This window comes from Anguilla rostrata, chromosome 17 (assembly GCF_018555375.3).
Source record: "Anguilla rostrata isolate EN2019 chromosome 17, ASM1855537v3, whole genome shotgun sequence".
Lineage (NCBI taxonomy): Eukaryota > Metazoa > Chordata > Actinopteri > Anguilliformes > Anguillidae > Anguilla > Anguilla rostrata.
The window spans coordinates 26,989,119-27,005,203 of NC_057949.1; the positions used below are offsets into that span (position 1 = coordinate 26,989,119).

Sequence of the window (16,085 nt, forward strand, 5' to 3'; positions counted from 1 at the left end):
CTACCTCCGTTTCCCTCTTTCCCTCTAACTTCCTCTCTCTCTCTCTCTCTCTCTCTCCCTCCCTCTCTAACTTTCTTAATTAGCGCCAGTACGTGTTGTACCTCGCGCAGCGCGTTGTAAGGCTAATTGGCCTCTGCATTTCTTGTGCAAGGGTCCTCAGCTGGCTCCTTGGGGGCGGTGGTGGGGGGGGGGCGTTTTAAGAGAGATCATCTTCAAATGTGTCAGCGTCCACCGGTGCCCTCTCAGCTTAGCAGAGATTAGAGATTCATTTTGTGCCACAAAGGCTCCTTTGTTCAGCACAGGTGAGGCACAGAACGGTACAGGTAATGGAAATGATGCAGCAGTTACTGCGCACACACACACACACACACACGCCCGCACACACACGTGCGCGCACACACACACACACCACACACACTTGACACTTGACCGGCACACACACACACACGCGACACGTGACCGCACACACACACACCCTTTGACACGTTACCGCACACACACACGCTTTGTACACTGTGTACCGCACACACACGCACACACACACACACATCATGAAACGTTGCACAAGATTCTGTTACTGCACCGTCACCCCCCTAGTAATTTCACCAGGCCCACGTTCTGCCGCTGACATTGCGCAATCTCCTCACCGCGCAGAGACAGAGGGGTTAGGCTGTGAGTGGGCGTGGGGGGGCGTCGGCGGGAGAGTTCGCCTTGTGCGCGGGACAACCGTGGCGAAAGGGCTGTAAAGCGGGATTAACGCGGATTTGAACCCGTAAACCCCCGAGGGTGTTTTGTGGGTTGGGCTGTGAAAGAATGCTTTTATTTTCCAAACGATCCTAATCCGGTGATTGGAATCATACCTGCCTGCTACTGTCGAATTTCAATCGGGGGGTCGGCAAGGAGGGCCGTGTCGGTTTCCGGATTTCATGCCAACGTTTGCTCTTAATTGTTTAATTAGCCATAATTTATATTTTACGTAATTGATATTTTAGCCCCATTTCTTGATAAGTTCACGAATGACAGGTGAAAACTGTTCATGTGTCCCAGCATGAAACATCTTGTTGTGGTCTTACCTACCGGTAAACCAGCTGAATAAATAAATTGTGTTCAGCTGATTAGCTCGTTTGGCCTCTGTAATTGGTGACCATGGAAACCTGCATACACATTCCAGAAATGGAATTGTCCGTCCCTGGTTTAAATCCACTGACAGGATATTGTAGATGTGAGGTGAGGCCTATGGACCTACTACAGCCCCATCTCTCTGCTGCTCTGCATTACAAAACTCACCTATGCAAACCAGTCAAATGATTATTTAGCTCAGTGGTAACCAACCCTGTTCCTGGAGATCTACCATCCTGTAGGCTTTCATTCCAACCCTAACAATGCACCCCTCATTCAACAGCGAGAGATCTCATTGAGATGCTAATTAGTAGAGTCAGGTGTGCAAAATTAAGGTTGAAATGAAAACCTACAGCACAGGATGGTATATCTCCAGGGACAGGGTTAGTTACCCCTGATTTAGCTGATATCTTCAACTGTCATGTTTTATTAAAAAAAAAAAAAAAAAAACTAATTTAGGGATTTGTAGTGAACTTTGTAATCCTACTAGTCGGAGCTGTTAGCGAACGAGGATCGGGATTGTGGAAGGTGCGTTGGGAGATTGAAAATTCTTCTTCTGTTGGCATAGCAACTGCATCTCTCCAATTCTCAAGGCGACCTCAAAACAAGTGAGCCAGTTTGATCTGGCTGGTGAAGCGCTCTTATTGCCCATTATTTCGCCCCTTCTCCGCTTTGAGGGGTGCGCCATTCCGTGCCGTCGCACAGAACGCGGGCCTCTTTACTTCCAGAGGAAACGGTGGTGTTTTTACTGAACACTTGAGTGTATTTGTTTTGATGTTCAGTCTCAGAAACAGGCAGTATTGCACAGGCCAGCGCACTCACGGTGCTGTGAGACGGAGCATTTGTGATTGTTTTCCCCTTTTCGCCAAAGGAAGGTCTTTAAGACCAGCGCTGCATTCCTTACTGAACCTGAAGAACCAGAGAAGCTTGAAGTGCAGCGTTAGACTCAAAACCCCGATTACTGTGGGTGTCAGATGGATAGAATGGATACGTGTTGTTTTCAGTATATCTGCTTAAAAGAAGACAGCAAATGAAAGTGACTGTGTCTGCGACTCTGACATGGGTGTGTCTGTGACATCACAATGGCTGTACCTATGACATCACAATGACTATATCTGTGACTCTGACATGGCTGTATCTGTGACATCACAATGGCGGCTAAATCTGTGACTCTGACATGGGTGTATCTGTGACATCACACTGGCTGTATCTGTGACCCTGACGTGGCTGTACCTGTGACATCACAATGGCTATATCTGTGACTCTGATATGGCTGTATCTGTGACATCACAATGGCGGCTAAATCTGTGACTCTGACATGGGTGTATCTCTGACATCACACTGGCTGTATCTGTGACCCTGACGTGGCTGTACCTGTGACATCACAATGACTATATCTGTGACTCTGACATGGCTGTACCTATGACATCACAATGACTATATCTGTGACTCTGACATGGCTGTACTTATGACATCACACTGGCTAAATCTGTGACTCTGACATGGCTGTACCTATGACATCACACTGGTTAGTCTGTGACTCTGACATGCCTGCATCTGTGACATCACAATGGCTAAATCTGTGACTCTGACATGGCTGTATCTGTGACATCACAATGGCTAAATCTGTGACTCTGACATGGCTGCATCTGTGGCATCACAATGGCTAAATCTGTGACTCTGACGTGAAACGTGCTTCACGTGTCTCTCTGCGTCCCTAACCAAGCTTTAAGCTCTGTGATGGGGGCTGTAAGGGCCATAATGCTGGAAGATGTCCAGTTCAGCAGCGTGTTCCAGTGATGAAGCAGTGGAGACTGTTGACTGTTGCTTTGATGGATGGTTGATTGATCATTTCTCCATGGCAACTGTTGTCCTGACGGGCTGGCGTTCGCGCCCGGTTCCCGTGCCTGTCGGAGGCCGGTACCAGGAAGCGGACGCTCTGTCCTCTATTGCGCCACGAGCCGCTCCAGCGCACAGACACCTATAAATACTCCCTGCCGGGAGTCGCGACGGCAAAATGAGCGTGGCGTGTGTCTGAGGGGAGAGGTAGGGAGCACAGTCTGCTCTCCTGCATGTCCGTGTGTGGGCATGGGGGTTTTCCTTTGAGGAGATTAGGGTTGGGATGGTGGTGTGGCCGTGGAAACAGACGTGGTGTCGATTCAAAACCAGGTTATAGTTGCTTACAATCAACAGGGGAAAAAATGATGATGTCTTTTTTTTAAAGAATCAACTAGTTTTTAATCACTTAATTGAATCTGAAGCACTCTGAATGTAGAAACGGTTCTTTGGCTTTGTAGCAGTTGCGTCTGACTGACAGTTGTTTCACGTTAAAACATTGAGTACCTGTTTACACTGGGCTGAATTAAAAAATGAACTAGTAGGTCTATATCATTATAGGATTTTTATTTTTTTTTTTAAATCAAAAGGCAGTGGAACCCTAATTACAGTTCTGAAGATGCCACATCTCTGGAGCCTGAACACAGACCCTCCTGACCTGACTCTCCTGAACCCAGCAAATGAACGTAGGCCCTCTGGGCTCTGGCGTCTGGCCACCCGCCTGCGGTCCTCGGTATTCGGAAGGAGCTCGCGACGCGCCCGTTGTCGCGGGGAGGAACAGGAGGTGTTTACCTGTGTTCAGAAAATAGATCGCAGCATGGATACTGTTCCCACGGCGAGGCGACTGAGCATGTGCGTTACACCAGGGAGCAGTTTACCTGCTCTCCAGAGCACCAGCGCCAATCTGTCTGTCTCCCTCTCTCTCTCTCTCTCCCTCTCTCTCTCTCTCTCTCCCTCCCTCCCTCTCTCTCCATCCTTTCTCTCTTTCTCCCTTGCTCTCTATTTTGCCTTCTCTTTCTCTTTTTCTCTCTCCTTCCCTCTCGATTTCTCCCTCCCTCCCTCACTCTTGATTACTCTCTCCCTCCCTCTCTATTTCTCTCTCTTCCTCCATCTCTATTTCTCTCTCTCACTATTTCTCTGCCTCTCTCTCTCTCTTTCCTCATCTTACCGCCCCCCCCCCCCCGTCATGGAAACATATTTTACATCAGCGAGTCCCCTGACCCCTCTCAGCCAGCAGGAGGAAGTCCGCTTCCCATCATGCTTCATTAGGCGTACGATGAGTGGGCCCCAGGAGGAGAGGAGGGGGGGTCTGTAGAGCAGTCAGTAAGTCCCAGGAGGGGGGGGGTCTGTAGAGCGGTGAGTGAGCCCCGGGGGGGGGTCTGTAGAGCGGTGAGTGAGCCCCAGGAGGGGGGGGGTCTGTAGAGCAGTCAGTAAGTCCCAGGAGGAGAGGGGGGGGAGGTCTGTAGAGCGGTGAGTGGGCCCCAGGAGGAGAGGGGGGGGTCTGTAGAGCAGTCAGTAAGTCCCAGGAGGAGGGGGGTCGTAGTGAGGAGCCCGGGGGGGGGCTGTGAGCGTCAGTGCAGAGGGCCCCAGGAGGAGAGGGGGGGGTCTGTAGAGCAGTCAGTAAGTCCCAGGAGGAGAGGGGGTCTGTAGAGCGGTGAGCGTGGGGCTTGGTTAGCGGCCGCCGTGGTGCTTCGCCCGACGCGTTCTGTCTCAGGACGTTCTGGCACACTCTCCCCTCCTCGCTTCCTCTGGGGCGGAGATTGCGGTGAGGTCAGGTCATGTGACACACTGCTCCTGCCGTGTCCCCCCTGACTCACTGCGCTGGAGACACCGGACGCGCCATTTAAACGAGCAGCGAGCGATCAGTGTGAGAACTTACCGTGCGCTGATCCGTGAGAGCGGTGTTGCCATGGTAACGTTTTTGACTGCTGCATAGCTACCAGTTAAACTCGACGCGTCTGTGTGTAAACTCTTTTTGTAATTCAGGGGTCTGTGTGTAAACTCTTTTTGTAATCCAGGGGTCTGTGTGTAAACTCTTTTTGTAATTCAGGGGTCTGTGTGTAAACTCTTTTTGTAATCCAGGGGTCTGTGTGTAAACTCTTTTTGTAATCCAGGGGTCTGTGTGTAAACTCTTTTTGTAATTCAGGGGTCTGTGTGTAAACCCTTTTTGTAATTCAGGGGTCTGTGTTGAAAGATCACCCGCAGGTCAGCGACAGACCCACGGCGGCCCTGTGAAACGGGGAGAGAGATAGGAGGTCTGTCTGTGTGTCAGTCTGATTCCATTGCAGACTCAGTATAAACCACACTTTTTTATTTTTATTTTCCGTTCATATTTCATTTCGGTGATGGCGGCCCCCCCTCACCCAGCCACGCCGCACCCGCCCCCCCCCAGCCCCCCCCTCCGCCGGGAAGCACCTGATAATTAGCGCGCTCTCTCTGCCTCTGTGCGCTGTGTGATTAGGACGTGCCTGATCTAACGAGGCGGGGACGGGCGCTCCTGCCGGCTCGTTCGCTAATCGCGCCGCGGCTCTGCCTTTGATCCTTAATTAGCGCTAAATATCGGCGGGCTGCTGAACCGATATTCCTGTTTCTGGAACACGTCTGAGGCTTGTCATCTGATCTCAGAAAGGGAGGCCCTTTGGGGGTGTGTGGTAGTTTGCGGGGGGGGGGGGGGATAGTGGGTTTCGGGGTGGAGGACAACGCTTGGTCTGGCTCTGTCTTGGAGCCCATTTGATTGTGATGGTGGCTCTGAAATCTGAAGGAAGCAGTGTTGTAGTGGTTGAGGAGCTCTTGTCTCTGTGGTCTTGCTGGTTCCAATCCCTGGTGGGCCCGCAGCTACTGTACTTTTGAGCACAGGTGCTGTTACCTGAATTGCTTCTGTACTCCTCCAGCTGAATGAACAGGCAATTAGCAAACATGTAGCCTGTGCACATTACTATGGATGATAATTGCCTGCTAAATGCCTGACATGTACCCATGTAAAGAATGAACACTAGCTGTCTGTATTTTACACAGATATCTGCAGATATCTGCATTGTTTACCCTCTCCCTCTCAATGGTAAATCAAATCAGAATTCTAGTGTGTCGTTGCTACGGTGCGGCTGACTGATCTGGCACAGGTTGTCAGGGATGTTGTCTTTCATGGTATCTCGCTGTTTGACACCGGATTACCCAGCATGCACCTGTCCCCGACTCCCCCCCCCAGATGACTGGCTTCTGTGGCCTCCCACCCTTCGAGTTGTTTGTTTCCAGCTTTCTGAATGAATGAGGCTGCTCGTTTGATCAGTGTGAGGTCCTGACCGGTCTGTGAGGTCATGGGCTCGGCTCGCTCAGGCTTCCTGCAGCTTCGATGGGACGGCAGGCGGGCCAGGAGAGAGTTGCGGTGCTCCAGACGGGGGATGAGCTGTGCCTGGACCGATGCTCTTCATAGAGGGGACTCCCTGCAGCTCTGGGACCCCCAGCTGAACTTGATTATGTTTTTTATTTTTTTTGCTTCCTCTTAGGGTTTCAACCCCCCCCACAGCTTGGCATTTTCACTGCCTGCCTCCCCCCCCTTCCCCAATTTTCCACTTCAAAGACTCCCCATATCAGAACATGCTCTTTATTCTGCAGAGTCTATCTTATTAAATTTAACAGCGCTGCCACACATGGGGAGGCTTCCCCCCTCTCTCTGCTAATGCACTGCGTGTCCTCACGCGCACTCCAGTGTTTGTGCGGTAATGTCTCACCGCACGCTTTCGCCTCGACTAAAATTAACGCTGATGTTGGGGGGGGGGGAGGGAACTGCATTAATGACTGACCTGAAGGTTACTGCTGGAAACCCCTTCTCTCCAGCGGGGTCCAGCTTCTGCGCGTCGCAGCGTGAGGGGCAGTTTGTGAACGGCTGTACGCGTCTGGGCTGAAGGTATCTGCTAGGCACTCGGGACGGTAAATGTCAGGTCCCCCGAGGGAGCCAGTCTTTCCGGAACGTTCTGTTGTGAGGGGGATTGTCAGAGCTGCAGGGAGGCGCTGTGGCATTCTGTGAAGTAAAAAAAAAAAAAAAGAAAAAAAAATTGCTATTTTATGCATCGCTACTTTTACCACCGTGAACCTCCAAACGTAGATGCGGAAATGGGTTGGGATGAGTTGAGCTTTGTTTTGAACACTTTTAAGGTGCCAGATCGCTCGTATGTGATTAGAATGTTCTTAATTGACTCTTAACTCTCGACCTGAGGCTGACTGATCGTACGCCTAATGATGCATGATGGGAATGTGTGTTCCCTGCAGGGCGTGACGCAGCACTGCAATGAGCAGCCGCGGCCATGCGGACAGGTCTGGTCCCATGTCCTCTCGGCTCCCCGCCATGCCCAAGCTGCCGGTCCCGCGCGCGGCGTCCCGGGAGACCGCCGCCGTCCACTTCTCTGCACTGGGGAAGGAGGAAGAGGAGGAGGAAGAGGCTCTGCGCGAGCCGGCTGCCCCCCCTCCCCCCCGTCCTCCTCCTCCTGCGGCCGCGGCGGCGGAGTACGACCCGAGCGTGGTGACCGCGGAGGAGGCCAGCGAGGACCTGTTCGAGGCAGAGGGCGTGAACAGTGCGGGGGCGGGGTCCTCCAGCTCCCCGCCCCCAGCCCCTCCTCCGGCCGCCGGCTCCGCCCACAGCCCCGCCCACTCCGCCTCGGAGCGGAGAGTCCCGCCCCCGCGTCCCCCCCCCATCTCTGGCTCCTCCCCCTCCAGGTCGACGGCCCCGGCCTCCAGGCCCTTCCTGAGCCTGGTCAAGTCCCTCTCCGTGGACGAGCCTCGGGAGGGCGTGGCGGTCCCGCCCACCACCACGCGTCAGCTGATGAAGACGCTGGTGAAGTCCCTGTCCACGGAATCGTCCGGCGCCGACCAGGACCCCTCGAACCCCTCGTCCTCCTCCTCCTCCTCCTTCTCCTCTTCCTCCCGGATCCCCGACTCGCTCCTGGGGCTGCAGCTCTTCCGCCAGTTCACCCAGCCGCGCGCGGCGGCGCTGGCGGCGGCGGCGGCGGCGGCGGCCGGCACCGTCGCCGGGGGCGACTCCAAGACGGCCCCCTCCTCCCCGGCGGCCTCCCCGGACAGCCGGTCCTTCTTCATGGTGCAGGAGGTGGAGGCGCGGCTGGAGGACACCCGCCGCCGGCTTTCGGAGGCGATGTACGAGCCCCTGCAGCGCCTCAGCAAGATCATGGGGGACGAGGGCGGGGGCGCCCGCCTGAAGGGGCTGTCCTCCAGCGCCACGGAGCTCACCAGCCTGGCCGGCTTCAACGGCCTGGCCGAGAGCAACAACAACAACTACTGCATCAAGGAGGAGGAGGGCCTGGACTGGGAGGGGGAGAGCCCCACGGGCGGGGCCGGGGCTGGGGCGGGGTCGCCGGGCAGGGCCACGGGCCCCAGGTACCCCTCTCGGGGGCAGGACACGTGGTCCATGTCGGCTCTGGCCAGGCAGGACGATGAGGAGTTCGTGGAGCTGTACAGTGACTGCGTGGACGGGGAGGCGGAGCCTGAGCCTGCTGTAGCCAGCGAGCCCCGCCCACCTCAGGAAGAGAGCAGACCGGAGGAGGAAGAGGAAGCGCCTGACGTGCCCTACATGACCCTAGTAGTCCTGACCTCTCTGCTTTACTGCTGTTTCATTCTGCCCCTCCCCACCTACCTGGGCGGGGCTCTGCTGGGGGGGGCGCTGGGCTTCATGCTGGCCATGCTGTTCGTGTGGCTGGCCGCCCCCCGTCGCTCCGGCAACGGCCCCCAGCGGGCCACCTGCAGCAGCGAGGCGTGGAACGTGGCGCACCTGGACGTCAAGGAACCCGACATCTTCAAGGTGGGTCTGCGTGCCCTTTGCTCGGAGTCTTCGTCAGGTACCAGAGGCTTCGTACAGACAACAGGGCCAAGAGCAGCGACAGCAAACGTGTGTGAGTGTGTGTGCGTGTGTGCGTGTGTGCGTGTGTGCGTGTGTGAGTGTGTGAGTGTGTGAGTGTGTGAGTGTGTAAGTGTGTGAGTGTGTGTGAGCATGTGAGTGTGAGTGTGTGTGCATGTGTGTGAGCGCGTGTGAGTGTGTGAGCACGTGTATGTGTGAGTGTCTGAGTGTGGGTGTGTGTGAGTGTGTGTATGAGTGCCTGAGCGTGTATGTGTGTGTGTATGAGTGTATGAGTGTATGAGTGCGTGTGTGCTTGTGCGTGTGTGAGCGCATGTGTGTGTGAGTGTGTGAGTGTGTGTGTGAATTTCCCCGCCCGTTCTGTCACAGACCATAGGTCTTATCTCACAGAGAATGCTCCTCTCTGGCCTCTTTCCCTCCTACTCATTGAGGGTGCTCATCTTTTAGTTACGTTTTTTATTTTTGCTTTTTTGTGCTCTTTGTCCCAGCGCCCGGTTACATAATGTTACATAATATTAGAGGCCATTCCTCTTTCTGCACTTCCTCTTACAGTGACATCATCAACGCTTAACACAGAAGTGTGCCTTTGTTGCTTGATTAAAGGTGAAGCTCTGGCATGTGCTGCTACAAAGCAGTTTTGGCCATTATCCTGGATGCCAGCGCTTGGATTGTACCTCGCAAAGGATGGCCTAGCCCTGACCGCTGTTCTCTGGCAAAGAGAGACCGAACAGTGTACACAGCAGGGAGCCTCGCTCTGATTGGTCAGCCTGCGATGGTTGGCCTTGAACTCAACCAATCAAGTGGTGGTGCTCTTTCGGCGTCAAACCGTTTCGCTGAGTATAAAATATATTGTGCATGATTCAGGAGCTGAGCATTTGCCAAATTTGGTCAACAAAAAAAGATCCTGTATTCATGTGAAAGCCTTTAAGCACAGTAGGATTACTTGCCCTCAAACTCTAAATACTGGAATTATAATCCCACAATGCACTGCTCCGTTAAAAAGGAGCCACAATGAGGGGAAAAAAATGAGACTGAGGTGTTGGCGTGACAGCTAGCCGGTGGAATCCGTCTCGTCAGTCAGAGCTGTGGGTGTGTTGGGTAAAATATGGGTGGAATGCGGTGACGACCATTTTAAGCACGAGGAAGATTCAGAAAGCCTGGCTCGGCCGATGACTCCTGGCGCTCGAGTTAGCGACAGGCATCCTGTAAGGCTAGTTGCGTGCGCTCCTCAGGATCGTTGGCTTTAGTACCAAGTGCAGTTGAGGCTCTCACCTTGTTATGATAATACTGACTCTTAAGGGCCTGATTTATCAAGATCTTCAGCGGGTAAAAAAAACAAAACTGTTTTAGCACACGCAAAACTAACAACACAGTCAATGATTGGTGCCAAACAAAAACCATGACCCAATCACTGGTCATGTTACTGGTTTTGCTTGTGCTAAAAGGTTTTGCAGATGCGTAGTAAATCGGGCCCTAAGAGTGTCCCCCTACTGACCCACCAAAACCTGCAGTCAGACACTCACCTGTCAGACTTCCCAGGTACGCTGCCCCAGTGCCTGAGCAGGAAGGGGATGTCAGCCTGTCTGTGCAGACGTTACGCAAATATCTGCTCTAATATGTAACCCTTTAAGGTTTTTTAGAATGTTTTTTTATTTTTATTTAATTTTATTCTAGAACTCCAAGCGTTCTAGAACTCTCGTTGCTTTCAGTTACCATTTAGTGATTGTTACATGACCGATGGAATGTTTAGTTAAGAACATTCTCATCATATACTTGTGACCTCACACCTCGAAGGGTTAAGGAATGCTCTCAGTGTACTGGGACTTCTTGTTATCTCTCTCCCCTTTATCTTTCTTTCTTCCCTCATGCCCTTCCCCGCGTTGGCTATTATTGACATGTATGTGAAGATTCCTTCATTTAAAATAAATAAATTAATAAATACATAAAAATTCACAGAAGAAAGTAGCGGCTGTGCCATGCTAATCCTGTGATATCTCACTCTTCACTTACCTCTTCCTTTTGCCTGGGAATGTGCCTGGTTGACTTGGGCACCCTGAAATGAAATTCAGCTAACATAAAAAGTCAGTGTTCTTGTCATGGTTCGCCAAGTTGAGTTTTAGTGCTTGCTGAAATGGCCAGATTGTGTTTGCGAGGAGAGGAGAGGAGAGGAGAGGAGAGGAGAGGAGAGTACAGTTGTATTTAATTGTGAGTCGGAGTTCAGGGTAAATGTGGACTGGAACCAGGCCACTGTCAGCAGACACAGTCCAAGGCCCATAAACTGTGTTTTTATGACCAGCCAACCTCTCTGTGGTTCAAGTGAACTGAATGTTTTTATTGCCCTTTGTTATTCTGTTATGCTCTTCGCCATTGCAGAGCCTGGCAGGCAGAAGAAAGGTCCAGCATACGACACACTGTGTAACATTTCAGACCTTGGAGCAATCGTCTGCTGCACTGGTTCCAGAGAGCCACAGGGCCTGCAGTGTTTTGCTGTTACTCTGCACTTAACTAATTGACCGATTAAAGCAATTAACTAGACACTAAAAATTCAACTCACCAGTTTTCTTAGGGCTAACCTGGTTGCTGTTTTTAAGCTGAAAATAAAAGCTAGTTACACCCTGCAGCTCTCCAGGACCAAGGTTGCAGACCAGTCATTCCCAACTGTGGCCCTAGAGATATACCGCCCTGTAGGTCTTCACTCCAACCCTAACAAAGCCACACCTCATTCAACAGCCAGCGATCTTGTTGAGTTGCTAATTTGTAGAGTCAGATGTGCCAAATTAGGGTTGAAATGAAAACCTGCAGGATGGTAGATCTCCAGGAACATGGTTGGTTACCAATACATTGGTCAGTTACAGGCTACACAGTTTGAGAATAATAATAATAATAATAATAATAATAATTATTATTATTATTATTATTATAGTAATGTAATGGCACACTCTGTGGTACCCCACCAGGGCTGGATGAACCAGATCCAGAGCTACGACCCGGAGACGTACCACGCCACCCTCACGCAGTCGGTCTTCGTGCGCCTGGAGGGGTCGTCCCTGCGCCTCTCCAAACCCAACCGGAACATCGCCCGGCGGGCCACCTTCAACGAGCCCAAGCCCGACGTCAGCTACATCAGCCAGAAGATCTACGACCTGACCGACAGCAACGTGGGTCCCCCCTGCCCCCAACTGTCATAATATCATACCCCTTGTTGGGTCCCACCCCAACTGTCACTCTTCTTTCACTGCCACATACCTCTTGTCGGTCACCTAGGTCTAGGTCAGCCAAACGACCCGTGGTCTGACTGATGGTAAGGTGGCCTTTGTATGTCATTTGTACATCTTGCTTCCGGTGCAAATTGCACACGCTAGTTCCCGGTCAGATTTTACCCAACAGTCTGTTACCATCTCACCTGAATAGGTGTGGTGCTTTCATCTGAACCAATGCACTCTGAATCATCTGCATTTACACCACTACAGCGCAGACCAGACGTCTGAGGACGCTACCAAGCCCTGGTTATTTTCATTGTTTTCGTCCATCGTAACGTAAACGTTTCTCTATTTGAGGTCACATCACATTTATTCCATTCGAATACTAACAAATACGTGTTCCTAAAGCTCAGTACCCAAATATCTGGGCTATTAACAACTAAAACCATCTATTAACTCAATTAATCTGATCTGCCATTCTACCCTCTGGTGTTGCTAATGCTATTGGTCTTACATTGTACCATCACACGGATTATTATTTTTTGAGTTGCGTTACTAAAACATAATGTGGTCTTGAATACGAAATATAAACAGAGTAGGATAATTCTGTTAGCCCTTGATAAATAATGAAAACAATAAGTTCTTCTTGGTAGTGGCCTCCGGCTCTTGGTCCCCATTGTACTTGTTTACAGGAGAAAATGACATATGTACTGGCCTGCGTATATTCCCTTTATGTGCTGCCATGGATTATATATTGCCACATTACCTGTGTGCTGCATGATGATGTTCTGAGCCCCCCCCCCCACCCAGACTCTGAAATGGCTGTAACCTGTATAGTAGATTATTTGGTAGTCTGTGTTCTAGAGTATTGCTTCAGTTACCAGTTGTGATTGTGACATCAGCAGCATTAGAATGTTTTGTTAAGAACATTCTTTGTGACCTCACACCTTAAAGGGTTAAAGTGCGTACATGGAGCCCAGTGTGGTGTGTGATGACGATGGCATCTCGCCAGTTAATCCCTGTGAATAAGAGGCATGCTGTCGGTCGCGCTGTCTCCTTCAGATCTACCTGGTGCCCTCGAACCTGGCCAAGAAACGGGTGTGGAATAAGAAGTACCCGATCTGCATCGAGCTGGGCAAGCTGGAAGACTTCATGTCCCAGACCCAGATGAGCAAGGGTGGGGCAGAAGAGGAGTGGACAACGGCGGCGGGGGTTGGGGAGATGGAGGAGGTGTCTGGGGGGAGCGAGGAGCCCAAGAGGCCCTACGGGACGCCAGAGCGGGGGCGGGCTTCGGCCCCCGGTGGTGATGGGACCCTGTTCCTCTTTGGACGGACGGGGCGGGAGAAGGAGGAGTGGTTCCGCAGGATGACTGTGGCGTCCAAGCTGAAATCGGAGGCCAGGAAGCCCCAGAGCCTGCCAGGGAGCAGGAGCGGTGAGTCCACACACTGCCCGTTGGCCTGCTCATCCAACAAACTCACTGCCCGTTGGCCTGCTCGTCCAACAAACTCACTGCCCGTTGGCCTGCTCATCCAACAAACTCACTGCCCGTTGGCCTGCTCATCCAACAAGCAAGCTGCCCATTGGCCTGCTTGTCCAACAAGCACACTACCCATTAGCTTGCTCATCCAGCAAGCATACTACTCATTGGCCTGCTCATCTAACAAGCACAATTTCAGTGCTGGTTAGTAATGACTACTGAATGACATTTTTATTTATTATCCTTTAATTGGACATTTAGCTTATTCAGCATCACAACTGACAGTGTGACTAGGCCAGGGCACATCGCACTCATCTGAACACTGTTGAGTTCTGCGGTGATTCTGTGCACACACGGGTTTTGGGTCGAGTGTTCACATGTGTGACCATTCCCTTCTTTGGCCCCACCCCCTCCCCTCCCCACCCCCAGCCTTCGTTCCCGCCCACAGCCGCAGCAGCAGCCAATCAGGGGGGCTGTCGCACAGCCGCAGCAGCAGCCGGAGCAGCCTGGACGAGCTGCTGGCGTCGCAGCCCCGCCCCCGCGAGCTCAGCGGCAGCGGCAAGCAGAAGGCGCTGCTGGACTACAGCGTGTACATGGCCCAGTACGTGCCCGGCCAGCCAGCCACCCCGGCCAGCAGCCCTGTGCACAGCGCTGAGAGCAGCCCGGGGGCCAGCAAGAAGGTATGGAGGGGGGGTGGGGTGGGGGGTTAGGGTGTGTTATACTAGGGTTCTGGGGCGGGGGCGGGGTGGGGGGGGGTGCAGGGTTGGTTATACTGGGGTTTGGAGGGAGGGGGTGTGGGTTACACTGGGGTTCGGGGGGGGGGGGGCAGGGTTGGTTATACTGGGGTTCTGGGGGGGGGGGGGGGCAGGGTGGGTTATACTGGGGTTTAGGGAGGAGTCATGACGATGTCTTCTCCATACAGTAGACTTAGCTGTAGGATATCCCGGAACCTTCCAGAGGAACCTGTAGCCCAGTGTTCCATTTTCGATATAAGCAGGTGGGAGGGGTGCGGAGTGGGGAAAGTGGGGGTCTGTTGTGGCTGCGCGGGTCATGTGGGTGTTTAAAGGGGAAGACGGTGGGCCACTCACTTGCTGCGTTTTCCTCCTCTAGTTGCCTAGCAGCCCCAAGGAAGAGGCGGAGCCGGATGCCTGGGTCAACGCCTTACTGGGTCGGATCTTCTGGGACTTCCTGGGGGAGAAGTACTGGGCCGACGTGGTGTCCAAGAAGATCCAGATGAAGCTCAGTAAGATCAGGGTGAGTGTTTAAGGCCGGCCCGTCAGTGCGGTAACGTCCGTGAGCGTCTGAGAGTATCCCTGTGAAGGTTACCGCAATACTCCGATCAGCCGGGTAGATAGTGCAGAGCATTAAATTTCAAAATCAAAGTCAAACCAAATCCTGCAACCTTATATTTGTGAACCCACACCCTGAGCTGGCCAGAGGAGGGTGGCCCCTCCCTACTGAGTCTTCTGCCTTCTCAGGTTTCTTCCTACACCTCCAGGGAGTTTTCCCTCGCCGCTGTTGCCTCTGGCTTGCTCTGTGGGGGTTTAGGCCACGGCAGATTTATACAGCTGGATATATTCCCAAGGGCACAATGGCAATGTCCTATCTGGGGATCAAACCTGCAACCCTTACAAATTTCCTGCCCATTCTACTACACTGCCACCCAGAGCTTTGGGGAATGCAATGCTACCATGGTGTGTGGGTTGTTGAGTGTGGACTGTACCATGTTGCCAGCTTGTGGGGGTAGTAGAGTGTGGACTGTACCATGCTGTCAAGGTGTGGGGGTAGTTCAGTGTGGAGCGTACCATGTTGCCAGCTTGTGGGGGTAGTTGAGTGTGGACTGTACCATGCTGTCAAGGTGTGGGGGTAGTTCAGTGTGGAGCATACCATGTTGTCACTGTGTGGGGGTGGTTGACTGTGCCACGTGTTTTTACAGCTGCCGTACTTCATGAACGAGCTGACTCTGACCGAGCTGGACATGGGCGTCGCTGTTCCCAAGATCCTGCAGGCGTCCAAACCCTCGGTGGACCACCAAGGTAAGAGCCTGAGAGAGGAGCTTCAGTTAGCTTCAACATCACATAACTCCACACCATTCCTGCTGCACTCACTGCTGCAGACGATGCACTGCAATCAGCCAATAAGCTGAGATCTACCTCTAATGGGCTGTGTGGATATAGACTCCATTTTGTTTCGGAGGATAACTGAACTATGCTCAATGACGGAAAGATACCCTGTAACAAAGAGGAGGTAGTAGGCCAATGGAAACTAGAGAGATTTACATTGAGCTAAGGAAAGGGAGTCAGGCGGAAACAGACATATAAAGATATAAAGACTTCCAAATTTAAAGAAGTGAACGATAAAAAGAATTAGAATTTTGAAGAAGTGGTTAAAAAGAGAAAAATAGGGCCTGGGTTTTTCCCCCTTCAGACACAAACAGAAACACTCTAAAGGGCATTACGTAATAACTAGCTCAGTGTGAAGCCTTCATAAGCATCTCATAACGCCTTATAGCAGCACTTTCGTATGTACTGCACACTCATAAACATTTATGCCAAATAACATAAATAGTCAGAGGTTGTATGTCGTCATCATA

General features: G+C 52.2%; 2 protein-coding genes across 2 annotated transcripts in view; one reads left to right on the forward strand and one right to left on the reverse strand.

Annotated features, from left to right (window-relative positions):
• The window catches only part of scpep1 (serine carboxypeptidase 1), a 397,664-nt gene that overhangs the window by 195,554 nt on the left and 186,025 nt on the right, over nucleotides 1–16,085 (reverse strand). The window lies entirely within an intron of this gene.
• LOC135242955 (testis-expressed protein 2-like) overlaps nucleotides 1–16,085 on the forward strand; it is a 40,110-nt gene that overhangs the window by 12,078 nt on the left and 11,947 nt on the right. The window contains exons 2-7 of the mRNA XM_064314323.1: nucleotides 7,222–8,761; nucleotides 11,773–11,973; nucleotides 13,078–13,447; nucleotides 13,922–14,172; nucleotides 14,603–14,746; nucleotides 15,429–15,528. Coding sequence (XP_064170393.1) covers nucleotides 7,241–8,761; nucleotides 11,773–11,973; nucleotides 13,078–13,447; nucleotides 13,922–14,172; nucleotides 14,603–14,746; nucleotides 15,429–15,528 — 2,587 coding nt within the window. The 5' untranslated portion in view covers nucleotides 7,222–7,240. The remainder of the gene's footprint in view (nucleotides 1–7,221; nucleotides 8,762–11,772; nucleotides 11,974–13,077; nucleotides 13,448–13,921; nucleotides 14,173–14,602; nucleotides 14,747–15,428; nucleotides 15,529–16,085) is intronic.